Raw genomic sequence first — 27,254 nt, 5'->3', positions numbered from 1 at the left:
TAAAATCGCGTCCAACGCATCGGACACGGTTTTTTAATTGTCGGGGAAAAGGCTAAAAATAGCCCTGAAATCGCGTCCATCGCATACCTTAAGTTATGGTATGCGATCACCTACTACCGTCGCCGTTGCTAGGAAACAATTACCGAGACTTACTTTAAAGTTTTGACCCGAATGCATGTAAAGGTATCTTTATTGTAGAATCAACACATCTACATAAAATGTTGTGGGTATAAAACACTTACTTTAGGTTTACGTGCATGCGGGTGAGAAACCTAAAGTAAGTGTTAAGTGTTAATAGTGTTACTATTGCTTTTCTTTTTGGTTTCCCACTTCTATGCAAGGGGAGTTTGTCTTTTTCAGTAACCTTGCTTTTGGACTGAACTGGACATATACTATGGGACACAGTTCCTAAACAATAAAAAGGACAGCATTTTTTCAACCACTGATTTCTGTGTTTGAATATATTCACTTCTTAGTGCTATGGTGTTATTGTATTTTTTTTCTATCTACTGCTAATCAAATGTTTGATGTCATTTACCTACTATATCACCTAAGCTGCATGAGAGGTTTATGCGCAATTTGTTTGATCTTCACTTTCTTCAGCTAAAAAGGTTGACATCGCTTATGGCAGTGGTTCCTACACTGTGCCTAGGCACCCTGGGGTTCCTCGGGACACTTGCAGGGGTGCCTTGAATTGGTGGTCTAGGACAAATTCATAATAGTTATGGGCAAAACCAGAGTTGGTGGCTGCCTATCATGAAATATGTGGGCAAACTAAAGCAAATCTGGTTCCTCACTACATAATTGGTCCTAAGGATGACCAATAAACACAATTGACTATTTTATATTTTTTTCAAAATTTATCAACTAGAAACTTTTGAATTAGAGGTGCCATGAAAAATATTCTGATACTCTAGGGCACCGTGGTTTAAAAAGGTTTAGGAAACACTGGCATATGGTCAACTTGAGTTAAAAAAAAAAAAAATATATATATATATATATATTTTAATATAACTTTTTTTCATACTTGGGAATGGTAACCAGTCTTGAAGCGTTGTGAATGAAGTGATCAACTAATTAGGGTCCATGTGGTCAAAGTTGAAAACTGACGCACCAAAAAACTTTCAAATTCGCGTTAACACTTTTCATGTCCACTTTTTGTGTCCACCTATTGTTCATGTAGACCTTGTGCAGTCACCTTGTTACCGTTGACCTAATGAATAATACCCTTTATTTAGGTATCTCTGATCTCTATAAAGTAGCGTTGTACAGTAGTTTTTTTTTTTATATATAAATTAAGTATTTTTGTAAAATGTCCAATTCAGACTAATATCTTGCCCCACATAAATCCGTTTCATATGAAGGCTCTTGTGCTTATTTTGCTAGTTATGTGCGTGTTGAACTAAGTAAGAAATGTTACTAGAGGATAGTGATTCAATATCATTGTGATGGAGCAGATTAGTTTATGATGGAAGAAAGAGAGAGCTGTCTGTTGTCAACAGAAACCTATCAGACTTTGCCTTTTTTAATATTATTTTACATTTATACCAGTAATTTGCAAAATGACCAGCGGGAAGCGCAGCGGATCGGAATCGGATCTAAAACATGCCCAATTTACATGCAATCAGTTGAGATTGTATTGAAATGGGGGGAATTGAGGCCAAATTGCTCTGGTGTACCCAGCATGAGATCTCACACATTTGGACTTGTTTTTTTATAAGTTGTTAGAACTAAACCATGAAATCCAGTACTCTGGTGAACTTGGCTGTACAATGTTACAGACGTAGAAAACTGCTAAAACATACCTTTTATGTAGCCTTAATGAAACATGCATTTTATTGGTTTAAACAAATATCCGTTTAATGTGTTCTAGCTCTCTTTCCTGTCTGCCATGGAGCTGTGTTGGAACCTGTGTGAAATACTATTTATTGAAGCTGCCACAGGTGAGCCTTTGGAATATGACCAACTCATGGTAATGCTTTTCCTGCTTCACATGTCTTCGTGTCCCTTTCCTGGTCCATGTTGAGCTCTTCAACTATGGACTTTTCCAGTTTCGAATATGCTGAAATTACAGTTAAAATGTAAATTTGAAATCATTAACCCCTTCCCGACATTTGACGTATATATACGTCATGGCCGGGATGTACTTCCCGACACATGACGTATATATACGTCATGACTTCAAAATGCCACTGCATCTCGAGACGCAGTGACAGAGGGACGATGTCTGCTGTCCCTGACAGCAGACATGTCCCTGCATGCCCAGGGGGGGCTGCGATGCCGCCCCCCCGTCGGCGATCGCTGTGATTGGCTGTTCAGTGTGAACAGCCATTCACAGCGTTTTCCTGTGTTACTGGCGAATCAGACGCTCGGTAACACAGGTGTCAATCACCGCCGGGCGTCAGGGGGCATGAGGGGGTCATCGGTGACGACGACACCTCACCCCACCTGCCCCCAAGGCTGTGATTGGTCCGTGGGACCCACGGACCAATCACAGCCAAGGCGCGTGATTTAAACTAACGGTGACTGCGCTGCAGACGCCATTCCGGTCTGGAATTGCGTGCAGAGCGGTCACCGTGCCAATCTGTCGTGATACATACCTGATCCTTGCCTGAAACTTACCTGATCACCGCTGGTAGCGTGCTGCCAGCAGCTGGATACTTCCTGGATCTTGTGACTTCTGTGTGTGCTGCTGCAGCAGTGTCATAGAGTCACAGATCGTGAGAGATAGGGACAGAGAGTGATAGAGAGTGCTATATTTTGTGTCTGCTACCCCCCCTTTTGTGCTGATCAGTATATCTGTGCTGATCAGCAACTTTTTGGGGGTGCAGGGTTTTTTTTTTTATATATATACCTGTCAGTTGCTGCCAGTTGCACTGTCAGTTGCACCAAAGGTTGTGCACCTGCTGCCGCTCACTGGTAATCAGTGTCGCATCACTGATCACCTTTTTTTTTTGAGGGTGCTGTGGGGTCTTTTTTTAATTTTTTTTTTTACACACACTGTGATTTTGTGGGTGTCCTGTGGCCACTGTGCGCTGATCAGTGACGTACATCACTGATCAGCTTTTTCGGCACAGGGTTGATCTATTTTTTTTTTTTTTATCAAATTCCTGTTGCCTTTGAGCGCTGTTCAGTGACGGACGTTACTGACCAACATCTGTGCTCAATTTTTGGCGCAGGACCTTTTTTTTTTTTTTTTTTAACCCCTTCAATTTTTTTTTTTTTATTGGGATCAAATTCCTGTATAAAGTATTTTTTTTTTCTGCACTACATACACACTACACACCACATACCCCCGTGTTGAAATAAAGTTTGTACCCCCCCTACACTATACACGTGTTGAAACATTACACTTACAGAAACACAAAAATAAAAATGGCATCCCAAATGTCATCCCAGTCATCCAGAAGAATGTATTCAGCGGAGGAGGCATATGCCATGCTTGCCTCTGACTCTGACACAGCCAGTGATGCAAGCGGGGAATTTGAAGGATTCGCCTTAAGCTCCTCTTCCTCCTCTGCTGATGAGGGACCCCCTCAAAGACGCCCCCGTAGAGCAGCTGAGACCCCCCCCCCAAATGATTGATCCCGTATGGACCCCACCACCAGACAATTTTGAGCCCCAGGTTCCTGAATTTTTGGCCATCCCAGGAATCCAATTTGATTCAGCAGGTCTCAGAGAAATTGACTTTTTCAAATTATTTTTCTCTGATGATTTTATAAATTTAATGGTGGACCAAACTAATTTATATGCCCAGCAGTTTATTGCTCAAAACCCCACGTCATCATTTGCTAGGTGGACCCCTGTAGATGCAGTAGAGATGATGACGTTTTGGGGTCTGGTGTTACATATGGGCATAGTAAAAAAGCCAGAAATTAGGCAATATTGGAATACAGATGTTCTGTACAGCACCCCATTTTACCGTATGGCCATGACTCGGGCTCGTTTTGAGATAATCCTTAAATTTTTACATTACACCGATAATACACTGTGCCCACCCAGAGATGATCCCACCTTTGACCGGCTATTCAAAGTCAGGCCGGTCATTGATCATTTCAGTGCCAAATTTGCAGAGATGTACATCCCTGAAAAATTTATTTGTATTGACGAGTCCCTTATACATTTTAAAGGAAGGGTTAAATTCCGCCAGTACCTTCCCAGTAAGAGGGCAAGGTATGGCATAAAAATGTATAAGCTGTGTGAAAGCACCTCAGGGTACACCCACAGGTTTAGGGTATATGAAGGGAAGGATTCAAGAATTGAACCGCCAGAATGCCCCCCCTCCCTCGTAGGTGTTAGTGGAAAAATTGTCTGGGATTTAGTGCACCCCTTCCTGGATAAAGGTTATCACCTCTATGTGGATAACTTTTACACTAGCATCCCCCTGTTTAAGGCCCTTGGTTCAAGAGGTACAGCAGCTTGCGGTACTGTGCGTAAGAACCAAAGAGGCCTCCCAAAAACGCACATTGCCCAAGTAATGAGAAGGGGTGAAAGCAGGGGAATATGCACCGAAAATATGTTGTTGGTCAAATATAAGGACAAGAGGGATGTCCTTATACTGACAACAATTCACGGAGACAGTACCACCTCCATCCCTGTACGAGGTACCAGTACCCACACCTCAAAACCTAATTGTATCCTAGATTACAATAGGTACATGGGCGGAGTGGATCTTTCAGATCAGGTACTGAAGCCGTACAGTGCCCTGCGGAAAACAAAAATCTGGTACAAGAAGCTGGCCGTGTATATCATCCAGATGGCACTGTATAACGCTTACGTGCTATTCCGTTCTACCAGCCAGAGGGGGACATTTATGCACTTTCAAGAGGAAGTCATAAAGGGCCTAATATTTGGGAACCAGCAGGCAGAGGGCCCCAGTACTTCTAGTACTGGCCCCCGTATTGTACCAGGGCAGCATTTTCCGAACGAAATCCCCTCCACTGCAAGAAAGGGCAGGACACAAAAAAGGTGCAAAGTTTGCTATAAAAAGGGAATAAGAAAGGAAACTATTTTCCACTGTGAAACTTGCCCCGACAAACCCGGCCTATGTATAAAGGAGTGTTTTAAAATATACCACACATCTATGGATTATTAGGTTCATCATTTCACCGTGCTTCGTGGGTCTTGCTAATGCCACATAGCACCCACCATTCATTCCACCAGAATCTGAGCTGCAAAATCCAAAATCCAAAAATCACCTTCTGAGTCCTGCCATGCACCCAACTGGTATTTTTTGGTCACATATGAGGCATTGCCATACTCGGGAGAAATTGGGGCAGAGATTTTGGGGTGCTTTTTCTCCTTCATACCTTCTGAAAATGAAAAATTTTGAGCCAGAACTGCATTTTTGTGTAAAAAAATTTAATTTTTCATTTTCACTGCCCAGTTGTATCAAAATTGGTGAAACCCCTGGGGGTTTGAAATGTACACTATACCGCTAGATGAATTCCCTGAGGGGTGTAGTTTGCAAAATGGGGTCACTTGTGGGGGGGTTCCACTGTATTGGTGCTTTGGGGGTCTTGCTAATGCGACATAGCACCCACCAACATTCCACCAGAATCTGTGCTGCAAAATCCAAAAATCACTCCTTCCCTTCTGAGTCCTGCCATGCACCCAAATGGTATTTTTTGGTCACATGTGAGGCATTGCCGTACTCGGGAGAAATTGGGGCACAGATTTTGGGGTGCTTTGTCTCCTTCATTCCTTGTGAAAATGAAAAATTTTGAGCCAGAACTGCATTTTTGTGTAAAAAATTTAATTTTTCATTTTCACTGCCCAGTTGTACCACAATTGGTGAAACCCCTGGGGGTTTGAAATGTACACTATACCCCTAGATGAATTTTCTGAGGGGTGTAGTTTGCAAAATGGGGTCACTTGTGGGGGGGTTCCTAAATTTTAGCATCTTATGGTGCCTAGAAACCTACATGGTGCCTAAAAAATAATCTCATAAAAAGGAGGCTCCAAAATCAAGTAGGTGCTCCTTCTATTATGAAGCCTGTGGTTTGGTCAACGTGCACACTAGGGCCACATATAGGATATTTATGAAAACAAAAGAATTGGGGGAATCAATTTTTAGTCACATTTCTCTAGTAAAATCTACTGTGTTCCTTAGAAAAATGTATTAAAATTGCAAATCTGCAAAAAAAATGAAATTTTGAAATTTCACCTACACTTTGTTTTAATTCCTGTGAAACACCTAAAGGGTTAACAAACTTCCAAAATGCTGTTTTGAATACTGTGAGGGGTGCAGTTTTTGAAATGGCATCATTTATGGGGGTGTCTCACATACAAGTCCCTCAAAGTCACATCAGAACTGAACTGGTCCCTAAAAAAATCAGTGTTTGAAATTTTCTTGAAAATTTGAGAATTTGCTATTCATATTGTAAGCCTCCTAGTGTCCAAAAAAATTAAAAGGAAGTTGAAATAATGATGGAAACATAAAGTAGACATATGGTCTATGTTAGTTATTAACTATTTTGAGTGGTATGATTATTTGTCTCACAAGCAGAAAATTTAACATTTTGCAAATTGCTAAATTTTCCATTTTTTTACGACATTTTGGTATTTTTCACAAAAAAACACAGACTGTATCGACCCAAATTTACCACTAATTTGAAGTACAATGTGTCACGAGAAAACAATCTCAAAATCACTGGGATAAGTAAAAGCAAAAAAAAGTTATCCCCACATAAAGTGATACATGTCAGATTTGAAAAAAAGGGCTCTGTCAGGAAGGCAAAAACTGGCTGTGTCAGGAAGGGGTTAATTATCAGGTGCTAGAAATGGTCTGAGCAGCATTTGTTACAATAAGTGAAGTAAGTAACAATTTATCATGTTAAATTCTTGCTACTTAAAGGCTCATGAGTATGGGTCATAGGGTCGTCTGTATGAAGGTCAACATACACTAGGTCGACCACTAAAGATTGACAGAGCTTAGGCCAACACATGAAAGAGCTCAACGTGGCAAAGGTCGACACAAACATTATGGCCAACAATGGGATTGTCGACAGTCAAAAGGCCGACCTGAGTTTTTTCTTTTGGGTCTCGAATTTCAACGTTAGTTAACATGGACACTGTACCAGTGTACCGCTATGCTTCGGGCGCAGTGCCTCGCTGCACTTGACATGCTAATATGTTCTTCCTCCATGCCTAGTGGAAGGTAGCGGATGTCGTGTTGGCTGAAAAAAAGGAAAAACATGTTTTTTCTCATGACCGTCAAAACTCACCTTTTGACTTTCGCCCTTCCCATTGTCGATCTAGTGTTTGTGTCGACCTTAGAACCCTGTTGGCCTTAGCCACGTTGTCCTATTTCATGTGTTGACCTTCAGTGGTCAACCCAATGTATGTTGACCTTCATAGTGTCGTCCTAGCGACCGTTTCCCAAGGCTCATGGTTATCGAAACAAAATGTTTGAAATCCTAATCCGTTTGTTATAACGTTTAACCCAAATTGTGTAGTCAGGTGCATGCATTACATGGTATACTAAAAATGCACAAAACATTGATCCAAACATAGTTTTTGTGTCCACTAAGAGCGTTCCACTCAAAAATTTGCGGGCTCTCTGCTTTTGTCACAATATTGGATAATCTTCACAAGTGTAGAGAGAGTTTACCAGTGATAAGGTAACAACAGTCCCAACAGACTTGCACAAACCAGAGTGCTTTAATAACTTTTCCGATCACTGAAAGCAAACGCAAACATTAGTATCACTGGAGACATCACATAGAGGTTTCGTTGTTCTTCCATATGTATTTTTATATGGAAGACATTATTGCCAGGCAGCAAATAATAATAATAAAAAATACTCCTAGTACAGTGTATCTATCTCAAAAAAAATTCTTAAATTCAAAATAAAATAAGGCTGGTGTTTTCTGTACAAGACAATATGGTAGATGACCCGTAACACTCCAGGCAGAAAGATGGAACCCAGGTATCCTAGAACTGGGTTAGAAATGGACAGCTGGATCAGTTAAACACCCCACCATATCACACTTCGAATGTGTTTCAACATCCACTGGCATAATTTTCAGGGGGAGTGACTGCCATGGCTTTCTGTATAGATCATAGCACGGTACTCCTCCTGAAACTTTTGAGTAAGAATAATAAATTAGATAGGCATTTTTTCACCTTGAAAAAGATTCTCTTGGCTTTTTATGCTGCTGGTACTGTGCCAGAAGTGCTTGTCAGATTGCAGCATCGATTTGCAAACTCAGTCTTGAGGACCCCAAACAGTTCATGTTTTCCCTTCTCAAAATCTAAAGTGAAATAATTAGCTTCCATCTTTAAAAAAAAAAAAAAAAAATTCCATGTGTAATGAATGCACCAATGTACCTAATGTCCTAACAATAAAGAACATATCGGTATAGGAAAGGTCTGTAGAAACCACTGTTAAATATAATCATCCTATTGCTAATCTGATTTTGGCAGGCCGATTATAGGGTTCCCCAGCATAAGAGCATTACATTATAACTTGTTTGTTTGTATATTGAAAATACTGTTTGGGGTTACAAAATGATTCATACAAGAGACATCTCACCTTAGAAAAAAGCATCCTAGGAAGTCAGCACCAAAATGATACAAAAACTGGTCTATTAGTGGCTAACATTTACCTACTAGGAAAGAATCACTGCAAATATGTACAGATTTTTGGGCTTCAGTCTGAGCCTGTTTATTTTCTATGTGATTGTTATTCCAATATGCTACTTAAAGAGAAACCCTATCTTTTTTTTTTTTTTCAGTATACAATTAATTTGTGTGAACTACATCTTGTATCGACGGATAGAGAATGCCCATTAACATATTCAGAATTGTCAAGTGCCCATGCGATGGTTACCCCATACCCTCTAGCGTACCTACAAATGAGGTTCTATGTTAAGCATGTAATAAATCATTTCTTAAAACTTGACTGGAACAGCACTTTTGACACGTTATTGACATATAGGGTCCCCACAAGGAAAGCTCTATCCATTCATTACAATTACCTGAGGCCTATATTAGATAACTCAAAATGAAGGGGGGAATGTCCAGCTGGTTAAAACATTTCCCTGAATTAACAATGCCTGATCTGGAGAAGGCGTTGGTGTTCTCTAGAAAAATATTATCCTCTAGCATGTATGTAGAGTTGTTTTTAAATACATTTCATTATACATACCTCTCTCCATTGTGTCGTTTCCAAATGGGGACCATTGACAACTCTGCATGCCCGCGATGTCACCAAGTAGATGCTGATGTTTTCCACTGCCTTTGGTCTTGTCCTTTTGTCCAAAACTTTTGGCATTTAATACGCAGATATGCAGAGGCTAAATTAATAAACTGGGTTCCATTCACACCGGAATGGGCGATTATGGGAATATCCCCTCCTAACCAACGTATAACCCTACACATCAAGAAAATGTTACTAGCTCTTAGCGCCGCAGGACGCAAAACAATTTTGCAGGGATGGCTGGATAGTACACATCCACAAATACCACTATTCTTAAGCAAATTTAACTATATATTTAGAATGGAATGGATGGAAACTCTCTTGTTTAAAGAGAAAAAAGTTGCAGGTTTTCTGACCCTATGGGAACCTTATATTGACAGCTTACCACTTACCATTAGAAAACAATTACATGGCAATTTCAAAAACACATCTTGGTACCTTACCCAGCTAGCAGCAAATAATCCCCCTATAAACTTGTACTGATCAGGACTTATATAGAAGTGAACACCCCAGGCTCCGGAAACAACAATTCATAACAGTGTAACACGCATGATTTTTATTTCTGTATGACCTGACAAATAAGGTAATTTCCAGGACAAAAAGTTTATCATTAGTCTCACCGCGAATATTTGAATGGACGATTGTAACTTTATTTAGATACGATATCTTTTGTTTCTTATTTATATTATACATAGTACTAATCAGCTATTGATAGAAGCCTGTATCAATATACTGTGGAATATTTTTATTTCAATTGTAACAATGTAAAACATTTGTAATGTAACAGTGTAAAACATCTCAATGTATCATATCTGATGCCTCAATAAAAAAAATAAAAAAAAATTTGTGTGAACTACAAAAAGATGGCCACCACCTCTCATTATGAAACCATTTTAGATGTTTACAATTTAATTAAAATGACTACATGACTACTACATTTATTGACAAAAATCCAGTTGCAAAACGAAGAGCTGTTCTTTTGGCCTAATAAGCCACGCGCTTCTCATTGGGTTGGGTGGAAGTCTTGCTTAAATTTGGGATCATGTGAATGTGTTCATGAAATGTCTTTACTTTCTCCATTAGCTGGGTCCCTTCTGGTATTGCTGCTTGACTGGGTGCGTCTTCACGTGAATGAGGTGGACCGTATTTATCAAGATGTAATACAAAGTGAAAACCCCACCCACCATGACAGGTTCTGGGATGCAGTAAGTGTTCCCTTCCTAGGGAGACTACTTTGATAACGATAAGCTTCATTACTGTTACATAGTTACATAGTAGATAAGGCTGAATAAAGACTTGCGTCCATCTAGTTCAACCTACGTTTTAATAGCTTATCCCTTGTAAAAGACAGAATATGGTTCTTATTAGTACCCCTGGATATTTTTATCCAATAAATGCTTGTCCAACCTTATTTTGAACGTATTTATTGTATCTGCCAACACCACCTCTCCAGGAAGAGAGTTCCAAAGTTTGACTGCTCTGACCGTAAAGAAATTTTTTCTTTTGAGGGAACGAAATTTTCTTTCCACTAATCTAAATTCGTGTCCTAGTTTCCTTTCTTGCAGTAAAAAGAGTGCTTGAGAGTTCCTTATATTGGCCCCTGATATATTTGTACATGTTGAGCATGTCCCCCCTTAAACGTCTCTTCTCTAGTGTAAATAGTCCTAGCTTGCTTAATCTCTCCTCATAGCTTAAATTCTCCATTCCCCTAATAAGCTTTGTTGCTCTTCTTTGGGTTTTTTCCAATTCCATGATGTCCTTTTTATAGTGTGGGGCCCAGAACTGTACTCCATATTCAAGGTGTGGTCTAACCAATGCCTTGTACAGTGGCATAATTACTTTTGAGTCCCTAGTTTCCATGCCCCTTTTAATACATGCTAGAATTCTGTTGGCCTTTTTTGTTGCAATGTGACATTGAACACTGCACCCCAGCTTATTATCTATATGGACTCCTAGATCCTTTTCAAGTGCTGAAGTACCTAATTCCTCCCCGCTTAGGTTGTAACTTGCACACTGGTTACGTCTCCCAAGATGCATAACCTTGCATTTATCCACATTGAACCTCATCTTCCACTTTTTAGCCCACTCATCTAGTTTGTTAAGATCATTTTGAAGTATGTTCACATCTTCTGTTGATTCAATAACTCTACTCAGTTTTGTGTCATCAGCAAAGATGGATACATCGCTGAGAATCCCCATCCCGATATCGTTAATATAAATGTTAAACAAGATGGGCCCCAGTACCGAACCCTGTGGCACTCCACTTAGTACTGGTATCATAGTTGATACTGCACTGTTCACAACCACTCTTTGTTCTCTATTACACAGCCAGTTCCCTACCCATCTACAGATATTTGCACCTAGTCCCAGGTCCACCATTTTATTTATCAACCTCTTGTGTGGTACTGTATCAAAAGCTTTTGCAAAATCAAGGAAGACCACATCTACTGCGTTTCCATTATCAAGGTTTTTGCTGACATCCTCGTAGAAGCCCAGTAAATTTGTCTGGCAGGAACGATTTTTCACAAACCCATGTTGGTTAATACTAAGTAAACTATGAAGGTCTAAGTATTCCAGGATACCATCCCTTGAATACTTAGACCTTCATAGTTTACATGTTGTTTTTGTAAGTTTCCAATAAATTGTGCATTTTCTGGACATTCAAAATCTTACAAGCTAGTCATTTATAAAAAGAGAACACATTCAGGTTAGGTTGAAGAAATAGATACAGACATGAAGCAGAGGGTAGAGAGGGCCCTGCACGTGCGCCTTTGCAGCCTGAGTAGTGATGGCTATGCTGTGACAAAAATGGGCAAAAGCTGGTAGAACATGCAGATGGTGTAGTAAACCTATAGTATGACAATGTGAAGAACAATTGATGGGGCGCAAAAAGGATTGTTCTGTTGTTTTATTGGTGATTACTAGCAAAATGTATATAATTGTTGTAACTGGCCTGCAATATGTACAAGTAGTGGTATTCTGGAAGTCTGAGAGCTCTATCCTGGAAGTTCGTTATATTGAAATATAATAATTCAGAAAAATGAAGCCCAAAAGTATTATGGTTTAAGGTGCTCAATGAATTGTAAAATAAAATCTAAATCCCCTCTCCTAAATGAGAAGTAAATCATTTTATAGGGGCATAAAATAATAGGTTCTCCTAAAATTCTCCACTCCAAATAGATTTATGCTGAGATCTCCCCATAAAGACGTTGGCAAAGCTAAGCAGAAAAGATTTATGTTGGCCTGAAATCCTATAATCGTTCATTACAGCCAATGGCCCTTATTCAGATCTGATCGCGATACAAATTTGTTCTTAAAATGGGCAAAACCATGTGCACTGCAGGTGGGGCAGATGTAACTTGTGCAGAGATAGCTACATTTGTGTGAGTTATTTTGTTTCTGTGCAGGGTAAATACTGGCTGCATTATTTTTACACTGCAATTTAGATTTCAGTTTCAACACACCCCACCCAAATTTAACTCTTTCTGCATATGTTACATCTGCCCCACCTGCAGTGCACATGGTTTTGCCCATTTTGAGAACAAATTTGTACTGTGAGCAGATCTGAATAAGGGCCAATGTCCCTTCCAGGCCTTTATTTATAGTCAATATTAGTTGCTAGTTACCTGCCTGTCAAAGTGATGGAACAACATAGCCGTAAAGTCGGCACTGGCAGCTGTGCGCATCACTTGTCAGATGCCATGTAGTGGCCACCGGAGCGCACAGCTCTGGAAGTCCCCCATAGAGGTGAAAAGCAGTGTTAGCATTTTATTAAATAGGATAAGTCCTAAATGTCCATTTCGATGTAATCTCTGTAAGTTCAGTCATTTAATCCATTGAGCTGTTCTTTATACACTCTCTCTGGCATTTCTTAGGAATTGTGATGCTGATTTATCTTCACACACGTTTACTCTTAATATTTCATTATTTTGTCATCTATTGTGCAGGTTTATTTTATTATTAATAATAATAATAATAATAATAATAATAATAATACATTCCTTAATGGAGATAAATACAAGACTTGTCTGGTATACCATGCAACAATTGAAACACAAACCTTTACAGTTGATCTCCACAAATGTGACTATACAGTATGTCACATTTACACATATACACACACAATGTACAGTTCAGCCCGGCACTCTTCCTATGGGCTAGCAGCTGCCCCGTGCCCTCTCGGTGTATATGTAGCAATCAGACCAAGAAAAAGGCAGAGGCACTCGGGGGGTCTTTTTCCAAAAAGTTTAAATTGTGGTCAAGTGAAGACTTTGGAAAAGGTAATAAACTTACCGAAATGTCAGACTTCAGCAGTTGTCGGTCTGCATTTTCTTCAGTGTAAATCCGATTCGAGTGCCGCCCCATTGTATCTTTGGACACTTACCTGTCTACATTGTTATTCAAGGAAGGCACCACAGTTGTTGTAGTGGATCTTTGTGAGTGCCGGACCCCTGTATGTATGTATGTATATGTATATATATATCATCATAACCGCAAAGGTAACTCCTTAAACACACAATCGGGTCTGTATTTTCTTCTCTTACCTAGCTATACAGCAAAGTAAATTTACTGATAATTTCCCATTTTATGTCTGTAATTCATTTGCAGTGTTCACATGTAAAGGCAAGATGTGTTACACATTCTGGAATTAGTAGTATGCATGCACTGAAATGAAACCTCTCTGTGCTTTGTACCACCTCTGCAGATCACTGGCTTTGTCCTGCAAGGTCGTATGGAAGAAGCACGCCAATTGCTGGCCAAAGAAACAGCTACTTCTGCAGACACCCGGAGCAAGTGCAGAGTTCTGGATGAACTGTTGAAGAATATGCCCATTTTCAGTGTATGTAAACAAGTTTACACCGCTCAGACTGTATTTTTTTTTTAACCTTAATAATAATACTGTTTTTCAATATTATAACAAGTGTTTTATATAGAGAAACCTGGTTGTTATTAACACCTGCTCACTGTAACTCTGGACCTGATTTTGAAGAGCAACGCAGAGCATTGTGTGAAAATGCTAACGCATCGGGTCACCATAGGATGTTTTCAGCATCCGTCATCTGCTGGAACCAGGAAATCTGCATCTGAAAAAGCAGGCTCTGGCCTCACTACTCTTAGAAACCTGGAGCAACAGCTCACCGTTTTCAGGAACGCTTTCCAGCTTTGCCCAACCACTGCCCGTCAATCAGGAAGCACTACATGTGATCTCGCAAGACACATTATGCATATGCACACAGCAGGTCCTGCGTATGTTCAGCTACCCCACCATCTGGGATGTGTACATCTCTGTATGAGGGACTGGGCAAGGTCACTTTTTGCATCACAAAAGCATTGCATGCACAGGCCAATATCTATGCATGAAGGGCTTTTTTCCAAGAAACTACCAATAATGAACATGGCAGTATATACATGTGTACATAATGTGAAAACTATTGAGTCATACATCTTAATGCTAGTGGCTTTATTGGATAAGGTAGTAGCACACATATACAGATGCATACTCCGTCCCACTCAGATGTACAAGTGTCACACATCAAAGTAATAGGTGCAGTCTGACTAAGTAGTTTTGTCACATCACATTGTGGTTTAGAGGCAGCTTTGTACAAAAAATATGCTCCAAAATTGCAAATGTATTATATTGTGCAGGTAGTAGGACATGCCGATGTGTCCACATACATCTTGGCTATTTCAATTTGGCACAACATGCAAAACAAGACTTAAGGGCCCCATACATCAGCAATCACAATTAATGGATTTCCAGATCCAGGGATTTTTTGGCCAGATAAATGGATTCTACAATCTATCGGACTTTGCCCACACATTACAGATTTATTTCAGTGATCGGCAGAATTTTCCATCTAAAGATTGCATCTTCATATCTGGAAATTGCCCAATCGATTGTCATTTCAGCTGTTCATAATGTAAATAGATGAAGAAGACGAATTGGGAATGCCCACACATATAAAAAAGATCTGCAGATAATACCAGATTATTAAACATGTTTAAAAACCTGATTAAGCAATCGATTGGCGATTTTGATTGTGATTGCCAAAAGGGGGAGCTCACACATCTAAAATTAATTGTAGCAATCATCTCCATATCTGAAAATTGTCACAATTAATTGCTGATGTATAGGGCCCTAGCTGTTTTTCCAAATGTAGCAAGTAGATCAGTGATGGAAACCTTGACACTCCAGCTGTTGTTGAACTACACATCCCAGCATGCCCTGCATCAGTTTCAGCATGGCCAAATAGTAAAACTGTAGCAGGGCATGCTAGGATGTGTAGTTCATTGCAAGTTTTGTGAGGAAAGCGCTCTCTGTGATGGGGAGGTGGTAGGGTGGGGTACGGATGTGTGGGGTACTTGGTGTTTGGAGAGTGTGTGCTGTGAGTGTAATTCAGGAAACTGGATGTTTGGCTGGGTGAACAATAGTATGTTTATTTTTCTATTAGTGAAGGTGCCCCAATTGGGGGTGGGAGTGGTCTTTCCTGGGAATGGGCCTTTTATTTCCTCAGGATGGCCACCACAGTGTCACTCTTGAGGGACCTAGGAGAGGGGAAAGGGGAATCCTTTAGGGAACCCTTTATCATAGGATCCATCCAGGTGAGGATCCTATGATAAAGGGTTCCCTAAAGGATTCCCCATTCCCCTCTCCTAGGTCCCTCAAGAGTATTACTGTGGTGGCCATCCTGATGAATTAAAAGGGTCACACGCTCCAACACCAAGTACCCCACGGATCCGTACCTCTCACAGAAAGTGCTTTCCTCCCGAAACTTGCATATACCGTAAGGGTTGTGGACAAACTCTGGAATAGCAGCACCAACCTATCCCCACCTCCAACCTTCCTACCCACCTGCCATCCCCCGGAAGGGCACGATACGCCAACACCTAACCAGGAATGTGTAGTTCAACAGCAGCTGGAGTGTCAAGGTTAGCCATCACTGAAGTGGATGGATTCTAAAAACTTTTTTAGCAGCAGTAGAATATGTACAAATCAATAGATTAGAGAAGCAAATTTTTAGAAAAATCACAAAGCGTGACTTTTGCAGAGTCCAAGGTGTGCCAAATTGTGCCATACATGGCACAATAAAACCAAGATGTATGTGGACACATCTGTATAGGTTGTTCATGTGGAATTCACATACAAAAATATGGAAGCATTTAGTTTGTAAACATATTTACTGATTTTCTCTTTTCTTTAAAGGTGCCCACACACTATAAGATTTTTTAAACGATATGGCCATTTCCGACTGACTGTTTAAAAACTTACCATGTGTAGGCACGATGATGAGCCAATGCAGGTGCCCTTAGGTGAGAAGATGAATGTGCCATCATTCTGGATTTGGCCACATCCTTCCATGTGTATACATAAAGAACTATGTGGCCATGGCAGTAGCAGTGGTATCTCCCGCTCTCTCAGCCAGTCAGCGGCCCATTTATTTGCCTCAAACAGGCGCGAGGGTGTGGCGATCTGGGGGGAAGGGGTGGGGAGTGGCAGACCCCGAACACCCCTAATCATGGCCAAACAGAACCATTGAGTAAGCCCTCTGATCATTTACTCAATGGTTCTATGTGTGGCCATGATCAGGGGTGTTCTGGATTTTAAGGAAAATTGGTAGATATCGGATTAGATCCCATATTTATCCGTGTGTGGGCACCTTTTTAGGTTTGTGTTGGTATTATATTTTGTCTATTTGCTGCAGTCTGCAGGGTCTCAGACACTGACGGAGTTTGAGTTGAAGTGGCAAAGCTGGCAGGAGAAATGTGCACGCCACTTGCAGAGTGGAACCTTCTCATCCAGTCCCCAAATGGAGGCCATCTGTAAGGTGAGAGTGGGCTGTGTACTGGTGTGCTTGTTTTGTCATATTTAGTCTTTTCTGTCACCCTTAATATTACATGACATATCTGTATCTGTAAGGTGAGAGTGGGCTGTGTACTGGTGTGCTTGTTTTGTCATATTTAGTCTTTTCTGTCACCCTTAACATTACATGATTTATTAATGGAATTACAAGTACATAAGTGATGTTTTAAAGAGGCATATTGTGTGATGTGACACATTATTCCTCTTGTTAATAGACTATAGTCTGCTTAGAGTCTGGTTTGCCTTTATGTGACCTGACTTAAGGCCAGCGTTGATTTGACTCTTTTTGCATTGTAAATAGGTTTTGCTCGGAGATGAGGGTACTTTGCTGGAGAAGAAGGAACTAATGATCACCTGGTATCATTTCCTTGTATCACAACTGCTCTTCACACACCCAACGGTGAAACCGACAGAGATGCACTCCTATGCTCAGGTTATACACAACCCAACAATCTATTCACTGAGATAAACTGCAAGTCACAGTTGCACCTGGTACATCAGAATGCAGACATCTCAGCATCTTGAGAAACTTTTAGAAAACGGTGTTCAGTCTCTGGTGGCCATATCTACAGAAAAATAGAAATACATTAGAGACTGTAACAAAGAAGAGCAGCTAAACTGTTGCATGACCCACAGTACAATAAAGACTACAAGTTCTTAATATGTATAGTTTGGAGCAGAGAAGGGAAATGGGGGAATTTTTGAAACTATATTATTTTGAAAATATATTAATGGTTTTAGCAAGGTCCAGGACAGAGACATTCTTTAAAGGAAGATAAGTATTAGAGCACGAGGACATGCACTGACTGGAGGGAGGGAGGGAGATTCTGAGGAAAAATTACTTCACAGAAAGGGTAGTGGACAAGTGGAATAGCCTCCCATCAAAGGTGATTGAGCTAGGAGTAAACCTGTACATTCCTGGGATAGCTATAAGAATATTCTAACAAGGAACAAATCAAGTTGGAATTGGCAAAAAGATAAAAGAAAAAAGGGCATACTAGATGGGTCAATTCTATTTCTATTTCTGATGGCTGGGTAGTTTCTAGAGGAGAATCGGTTCTAGTGACCATATATTACAGTCACACATTTTCTTCCAAAATTGGCCAAAATTACAACTGTAACAAGGCGACATGAGAAAATGTGTGATGGTGTCAATGTGTATTTGAGCACTTATCATGTTGACCTTTTTTTTTGTCTGGCTACCTCTGTTCATATCGACCTTGTGCATGTCAACCTTCTGGTATCTGCATATTCACATGTCTAGGTAGACGATCATCCAGATCCAGTTCTTAACCCCTTCACGACATTTGACGTATATATACGTCATGGCCGGGAAGTACTTCCCGACCGTTGACGTATATATACGTCATGGCTTAAAACTGTCACTGCGTCTAGAGACGCAGTGACAGAGGGACGATGTCTGCTGTCCCTGACAGCAGACATGTCCGTGCATGCCCAGGGGGGGCGGCGATGCCGCCCCCCCGTCGGCGATCGCTGTGATTGGCTGTTCATTGTGAACAGCCATTCACAGCGTTTTCTGTGTCACCGGCGAATAACGTTCGCCGGTGACACGGGATCGGAGGTGATTGGTGCTGTAAAGTACAGCACCAATCACCGCGGGGTGTAAGGGTGACACTGGTGTCACCCCACCTCACCCCTCCCGCCCCCAAAGGCCGTGATTGGTTCGTCGGACCGACGGACCAATCACAGCCATGGAGGGGGGTTTAAACTAACGGTGACTGCACTGCAGACGCCATTCCGGTCTGGAATAGCGTGCAGTGCGGTCACCGTGCCCAGCTGCCGCCTATACTGACCAGAACCCATCCAAAATACTTACCTGATCATTGAGATTGCTTATGCTTGTGACATCTTGTGACATCCTGTGACATCTTGTGCTGCTGCGATTTATTAGATAGAGAGAGAGTTAGAGAGAGAGAGATAGAGAGAGATAGAGAGAGATAGAGAGGCCTAGTGCTATATTTTGTGCTGCTGCAGTGTGATAGAGCTATAGATAGAGAGATAGAGAGAGATAGAGAGAGAGAGATAGAGAGAGAGATAGTGACAGATTGTGCTATATATTTTTTATATAACTGAAAGAGATAGAGAGAGATAGAGAGAGATAGAGGCCTAGTGCTATATTTTGTGCTGCTGCAGTGTGATAGAGCTATAGATAGATAGAGAGAGATAGAGAGAGATAGAGAGAGAGAGATAGAGAGATAGTGACAGATTGTGCTATATATTTTTTTTATAACTGACTGCTGCCCCCCCTTTTGTGCTGATCAGTATAAATTAACTGATCAGCAACTTTTTGGGGGCGCAGGTTTTTTTTTTATATATAGATATACCTGTCAGTGCTGCTGCTGCAGTGTCATAGAGTGATAGATAGTGAGAGATAGAGAGATAGAGAGAGATAGTGACAGAGAGTGATAGAGAGTGCTAAATTTTGTGTCTGCTGCCCCCGCCTTTTGTGCTGATCACTATATCTGAGGTGATCAGCAACTTTTTAGGGGTGCAGAGGTTTTTTTTTTTATATATACCTGTCAGTACCACCAAAGGTTGTGCACCTGCTGCCCCTCACTGGTAATCAGTGTCGCATCACTGATCACCTTTTTTTATTTTTTGTGAGTGCTGTGGGGTCTTTTTTACATTTTTTTTTTTTACACACACTGTGATTTTGTGTGTGTCCTGTGGCCACTGTGCGCTGATCAGTGACGTACATCACTGATCAGCTTTTTCGGCACAGGGTTGATCTATTTTATTTATTTTTTAATCAAATTCCTGTTGCCTTTGAGCGCTGTTCAGTGACGGACGTTACTGACCAACATCTGTGCTCAATTTTTGGCGCAGGACCTTTTTTTTTTTTAACCCCTTCCATTTTTTTTTTTTTTTTAACCCCTTCCATTTTTTTTTTTAACCCCTTCCATTTTTTTTTTTAACCCCTTCCATTTTTTTTTTTAACCCCTTCCATTTTTTTTTTTTTGAACCCTTCAATTTTTTTATTTTTGTATTTTTTTTTTTTTCTGCACTACATACATACACACTACATACCCCCCGGGTTGAAATAAAGTTTGTACCCCCCCCTACACTATACACGTGTTGAAACATTTCACTACCAGTAACACAAAAATATAAATGGCATCCCAAATGTCATCCCAAATGTCGTCCCAGTCATCCAGGAGAATGTATTCGGTGGAGGAGGCATATGCCATGCTTGCCTCTGACTCTGACACAGCAAGTGAGGCAAGCGGGGAATTTGAAGGATTTGTCTTAAGCTCCTCTTCCTCCTCTGATGATGAGGGACCCCCTCAAAGACGCCCCCGTAGAGCAGCTGAGACCCCCCCCCCCAATAATTGATCTCGTATGGACCCCACCACCAGACAATTTTGAGCCCCAGGTTCCTGAGTTTTTGGCCATCCCAGGAATCCAATTTGATTCAACAGGTCTCAGAGAAATTGACATTTTTAAATTATTTTTCTCTGATGATTTTATAAATTTAATGGTGGACCAAACTAATTTATATGCCCAGCAGTTTATTGCTCAAAACCCCACGTCATCATTTGCTAGGTGGACCCCTGTAGATGCAGTAGAGATGATGACGTTTTGGGGTCTGGTGTTACATATGGGCATAGTAAAAAAGCCACAAATTAGGCAATATTGGAGTACAGATGTTCTGTACAGCACCCCATTTCACCGTATGGCCATGCCCCGGGCTCGTTTTGAGGCAATCCATAAATTTATACATTACACCGATAATGCACAGTGCCCACCCAGAGATGATCCCACCTTTGACAGGCTATTCAAAGTCAGGCCGGTCATTGATCATTTCAGTGCCAAATTTGCAGAGCTATACATCCCTGATAAATGTATTAGTATCGACGAGTCCCTTATACATTTTAAAGGAAGGGTTAAATTCCGCCAGTACCTTCCCAGTAAGAGGGCAAGGTATGGGATAAAAATGTATAAGCTGTGTGAAAGCACCACAGGGTACACCCACAAGTTTAGGGTATATGAAGGGAAGGATTCAAGAATTGAACCACCAGAATGCCCCCCCTCCCTCGTAGGTGTTAGTGGAAAAATTGTCTGGGATTTAATGCACCCCTTCCTGGATAAGGGTTATCACCTCTATGTGGATAACTTTTACACCAGCATCCCCCTGTTTAAGGCCCTTGGTTCAAGAGGTACAGCAGCTTGCGGTACTGTGCGCAAGAACCAAAGAGGCCTCCCCAAAACGCACATTGCCCAAGTAATGAGAAGGGGTGAAAGCAGGGGAATATGCACCGAAAATATGTTGTTGGTCAAATATAAGGACAAGAGGGATGTCCTTATACTGACAACAATTCATGGAGACAGTACCACCTCCATCCCTGTACGAGGTACCAGTACCCACACCTCAAAACCAAATTGTATCCTAGATTACAATAAGTACATGGGTGGAGTGGATCTTTCAGATCAGGTACTGAAGCCGTACAGTGCCCTGCGGAAAACAAATATCTGGTACAAGAAGCTGGCCGTGTATATCATCCAGATGGCACTGTATAACGCTTACGTGCTATTCCGTTCTACCGGCCAGAGGGGGACATTTATGCACTTTCAAGAGGAAGTCATAAAGAGCCTAACATTTGGGAATCAGCAGGCAGAGGGCCCCAGTACTTCTAGTACTGGCCCCCGTATTGTACCAGGGCAGCATTTTCCCAACGAAATCCCCTCCACTGCAAGAAAGGGCAGGACACAAAAAAGGTGCAAAGTTTGCTATAAAAAGGGAATAAGAAAGGAAACTATTTTCCACTGTGAAACTTGCCCCGACAAACCCGGCCTATGTATAAAGGAGTGTTTCAAAATATACCACACATCGATGGATTATTAGGTTCATCATTTCACCGTGCATCGGGGGTCTTGCTAATGCCACATAGCACCCACCATTCATTCCACCAGAATCTGAGCTGCAAAATCCAAAAATCACTCCTTCCCTTCTGAGTCCTGCCATGCACCCAACTGGTATTTTTTGGTCACATGTGAGGCATTGCCGTACTCTGGAGAAATGGGGGCACAGATTTTGGGGTGCTTTGTCTCCTTCATTCCTTGTGAAAATGAAAAATTTTGAGCCAGAAGTACATTTTTGTGTAAAAAAATGTAATTTTTCATTTTCACAGCCCAGTTGTACCAAAATTGGTGAAACCCCTGGGGGTTTGAAATGTACACTATACCCCTAGATGAATTCCTTGAGGGGTGTAGTTTGCAAAATGGGGTCACTTGTGGGGGGGTTCCACTGTATTGGCAATGCAACATAGCACCCACCATTCATTCCACCAAAATCTGTGCTGCAAAATCCAAAAATCACTCCTTCCCTTCTGAGTCCTGCCATGCACCCAACTGGTATTTTTTGGTCACATGTGAGGCATTGCCGTACTCGGGAGAAATTGGGGCACAGATTTTGGGGTGCTTTTTCTCCTTCATACCTTCTGAAAATGAAAAATTTTGAGCCAGAACTGCATTTTTGTGTAAAAAAATGTAATTTTTCATTTTCACTGCCCACTTGTATCAAAATTTGTGAAACCCCTGGGGGTTTGAAATGTACACTATACCCCTAGATGAATTCCCTGAGGGGTGTAGTTTGCAAAATGGGGTCACTTGTGGGGGGGTTCCACTGTATTGGCAATGCAACATAGCACCCACCATTCATTCCACCAAAATCTGTGCTGCAAAATCCAAAAATCACTCCTTCCCTTCTGAGTCCTGCCATGCACCCAACTGGTATTTTTTGGTCACATGTGAGGCATTGCCGTACTCGGGAGAAATTGGGGCACAGATTTTGGGGTGCTTTTTCTCCTTCATACCTTCTGAAAATGAAAAATTTTGAGCCAGAACTGCATTTTTGTGTAAAAAAATGTAATTTTTCATTTTCACTGCCCACTTGTATCAAAATTGGTGAAACCCCTGGGGGTTTGAAATGTACACTATACCCCTAGATGAATTCCCTGAGGGGTGTACTTTGCAAAATGGGGTGACTTGTGGGGGGGTTCCACTGTATTGGTGCTTTGGGAGTCTTGCTAATGCAACATGGCACCCACCATTCATTCCACCAAAATCTGTGCTGCCAAATCCAAAAATCACTCCTTCCGTTCTGAGTCCTGCCATGCGCCCAACTGGTATTTTTTGGTCACATGTGAGGCATTGCCGTACTCGGGAGAAATTGGGGCACATATTTTGGGGTGCTTTGTCTCCTTCATTCCTTGTGAAAATGAAAAATTTTGAGCCAGAACTGCATTTTTGTGTAAAAAAATGTAATTTTCCATTTTCACATCCCAGTTGTATCAAAATTGGTGAAACCCCTGGGGGTTTGAAATGTACACTATACCCCTAGATGAATTCCCTGAGGGGTGTACTTTGCAAAATGGGGTGACTTGTGGGGGGGTTCCACTGTATTGGTGCTTTGGGAGTCTTGCTAATGCAACATGGCACCCACCATTCATTCCACCAAAATCTGTGCTGCCAAATCCAAAAATCACTCCTTCCGTTCTGAGTCCTGCCATGCGCCCAACTGGTATTTTTTGGTCACATGTGAGGCATTGCCGTACTCGGGAGAAATTGGGGCACATATTTTGGGGTGCTTTGTCTCCTTCATTCCTTGTGAAAATGAAAAATTTTGAGCCAGAACTGCATTTTTGTGTAAAAAAATGTAATTTTCCATTTTCACATCCCAGTTGTATCAAAATTGGTGAAACCCCTGGGGGTTTGAAATGTACACTATACCCCTAGATGAATTCCCTGAGGGGTGTACTTTGCAAAATGGGGTGACTTGTGGGGGGGTTCCACTGTATTGGTGCTTTGGGAGTCTTGCTAATGCAACATGGCACCCACCATTCATTCCACCAAAATCTGTGCTGCCAAATCCAAAAATCACTCCTTCCCTTCTGAGTCCTGCCATGCGCCCAACTGGTATTTTTTGGTCACATGTGAGGCATTGCCGTACTCGGGAGAAATTGGGGCACAGATTTTGGGGTGCTTTGTCTCCTTCATTCCTTGTGAAAATGAAAAATTTTGAGCCAGAACTGCATGTTTGTGTAAAAAAATGTAATTTTCCATTTTCACATCCCAGTTGTACCAAAATTGGTGAAACCCCTGGGGGTTTGAAATGTACACTATACCCCTAGATGAATTCCCTGAGGGGTGTACTTTGCAAAATGGGGTGACTTGTGGGGGGGTTCCACTGTATTGGTGCAACATAGCACCCACCATTCATTCCACCAAAATCTGTGCTGCCAAATCCAAAAATCACTCCTTCCCTTCTGAGTCCTGCCATGCGCCCAACTGGTATTTTTTGGTCACATGTGAGGCATTGCCGTACTCGGGAGAAATTGGGGCACAGATTTTGGGGTGCTTTGTCTCCTTCATTCCTTGTGAAAATGAAAAATTTTGAGCCAGAACTGCATTTTTGTGTAAAAAAATGTAATTTTTCATTTTCACTGCCCAGTTGTATCAAAATTGGTGAAACCCCTGGGGGTTTGAAATGTACACTATACCCCTAGATGAATTCCCTGAGGGGTGTACTTTGCAAAATGGGGTGACTTGTGGGGGGGTTCCACTGTATTGGTGCTTTGGGAGTCTTGCTAATGCAACATGGCACCCACCATTCATTCCACCAAAATCTGTGCTGCCAAATCCAAAAATCACTCCTTCCCTTCTGAGTCCTGCCATGCGCCCCACTGGTATTTTTTGGTCACATGTGAGGCATTGCCGTACTCGGGAGAAATTGGGGCACAGATTTTGGGGTGCTTTGTCTCCTTCATTCCTTGTGAAAATGAAAAATTTTGAGCCAGAACTGCATGTTTGTGTAAAAAAATGTAATTTTCCATTTTCACATCCCAGTTGTACCAAAATTGGTGAAACCCCTGGGGGTTTGAAATGTACACTATACCCCTAGATGAATTCCCTGAGGGGTGTACTTTGCAAAATGGGGTGACTTGTGGGGGGGTTCCACTGTATTGGTGCAACATAGCACCCACCATTCATTCCACCAAAATCTGTGCTGCCAAATCCAAAAATCACTCCTTCCCTTCTGAGTCCTGCCATGCGCCCAACTGGTATTTTTTGGTCACATGTGAGGCATTGCCGTACTCGGGAGAAATTGGGGCACAGATTTTGGGGTGCTTTGTCTCCTTCATTCCTTGTGAAAATGAAAAATTTTGAGCCAGAACTGCATGTTTGTGTAAAAAAATGTAATTTTCCATTTTCACATCCCAGTTGTATCAAAATTGGTGAAACCCCTGGGGGTTTGAAATGTACACTATACCCCTAGATGAATTCCCTGAGGGGTGTACTTTGCAAAATGGGGTGACTTGTGGGGGGGTTCCACTGTATTGGTGCTTTGGGAGTCTTGCTAATGCAACATGGCACCCACCATTCATTCCACCAAAATCTGTGCTGCCAAATCCAAAAATCACTCCTTCCCTTCTGAGTCCTGCTATGCGCCCCACTGGTATTTTTTGGTCACATTTGAGGCATTGCCGTACTCGGGAGAAATTGGGGCACAGATATTGGGGTGCTTTGTCTCCTTCATTCCTTGTGAAAATGAAAAATTTTGAGCCAGAACTGCATGTTTGTGTAAAAAAATGTAATTTTCCATTTTCACATCCCAGTTGTACCAAAATTGGTGAAACCCCTGGGGGTTTGAAATGTACACTATACCCCTAGATGAATTCCCTGAGGGGTGTAGATTGCAAAATGGGGTGACTTGTGGGGAAAGTTCCTAACTTTTAGCACTTATGGTGCCTAGAAACCTACATGGTGCCTAAAAAAAAATCTCATAAAAAGGAGGCTCCAAAATCAAGTAGGTGCTCCTTCTATTATGAAGCCTGTGGTTTGGTCATCGTGCACACTAGGGCCACATATAGGATATTTTTGAAAACACAAGAATTGGGGGAATCAATTTTTAGTCACATTTCTCTAGTAAAATCTACTGTATTTGTTAGAAAAATGTATTAAAATTGAAACTCTGCAAAAAAAAAGAAATTTTGAAATTTCACCTACACTTTGTTTTAATTCCTGTGAAACACCTAAAGGGTTAACAAACTTCCAAAATGCTGTTTTGAATACTGTGAGGGGTGCAGTTTTTGAAATGGCATCATTTATGGGGGTGTCTCACATACAAGTCCCTCAAAGTCACATCAGAACTGAACTGGTCCCTAAAAAAATCAGTGTTTGAAATTTTCTTGAAAATTTGAGAATTTGCTAGTCATATTTGAAGCCTCCTAGTGTCCAAAAAAATGAAAAGGGGGTTGAAATAATGATGGCAACATAAAGTAGACATATGGTCTATGTTAGTTATTAACTATTTTGAGTGGTATGATTATTTGTCTCACAAGCAGAAAATTTGACATTTTGCATATTGCTAAATTTTCCATTTTTTCACGATATTTTGGTATTTTTCACAAAAAAACACAGACTGTATCGACCAAAATTTACCACTAACTTGAAGTACAATGTGTCACGAGAAAACAATCTCAAAATCACTGGGATAAGTAAAAGCAAAAAAAAGTTATCCCCACTTAAGTGAGACATGTCAGATTTGAAAAAAAAGGCTCTGTCATGAAGGCACAAACTGGCTCTGTCATGAAGGGGTTAATATTGCCTTTTGCACAATTAAGTAAGCTTAACTTGCCTATTCATTTGACAGGATGTCTTCAGTTATACAGGGGAACAAATCTCTTCTGGGATCAATATGCTGATAAGACCTCTATGGCAGGTATTCAATGCTGTGGGTGAGCGGCGACAGGGAGCAGGACTTCCTGCTTGCTGTCACCACTCACCCTGTCAGTATCCCCCCCCCCCCCCCCCCCACGCCAATTCCCCTTCGCTCCAATTTTTTAAACGAGGGGGAATTGGCGCATGCGGCTCCAGAAGCAGCGAGAGTTGCGGCTAAATACAGCGAGTTTTCTGCATTAGCCGTGGGTCTTGCTGTTTTGGGGAATCCTCGCTGTCCTGTGACGGCGAGGATTTCCCCAGAACGTTGAATAGAGCGAGCGGCCGGCGCAGGGGTTAAACAGCGAGGATCGCTGGTTTTCTGCAATCCTCGCTGTTTAACCCCCTCGCCGGCCGCATTGAATACCTTCCTATGTGTGACGATAACATCCAGTATACTATGAGTCATGCATTAGACATAGGCTGTCATTCGGCATAAGCAATCCCCTGCGC

The 27,254-nt window shown here is 41.4% G+C and overlaps 1 protein-coding gene across 1 annotated transcript in view; it reads left to right on the top strand.

Moving 5' to 3' along the window:
• NUP85 (nucleoporin 85) overlaps positions 1-27,254 on the top strand; it is a 56,979-nt gene that overhangs the window by 23,870 nt on the left and 5,855 nt on the right. Inside the window, exons 6-10 of the mRNA XM_083148035.1 lie at positions 1,874-1,943; positions 10,286-10,407; positions 13,908-14,042; positions 16,906-17,028; positions 17,365-17,496. Of these exons, the coding sequence (XP_083004161.1) occupies positions 1,874-1,943; positions 10,286-10,407; positions 13,908-14,042; positions 16,906-17,028; positions 17,365-17,496 (582 nt within the window). The remainder of the gene's footprint in view (positions 1-1,873; positions 1,944-10,285; positions 10,408-13,907; positions 14,043-16,905; positions 17,029-17,364; positions 17,497-27,254) is intronic.

Source organism: Crinia signifera, chromosome 6 (genome assembly GCF_055691185.1).
Source record: "Crinia signifera chromosome 6, ASM5569118v1, whole genome shotgun sequence".
Lineage (NCBI taxonomy): Eukaryota > Metazoa > Chordata > Amphibia > Anura > Myobatrachidae > Crinia > Crinia signifera.
Note: the sequence above shows the minus strand (reverse complement) of the source record. Positions and strands in the feature narration are given on the sequence as shown.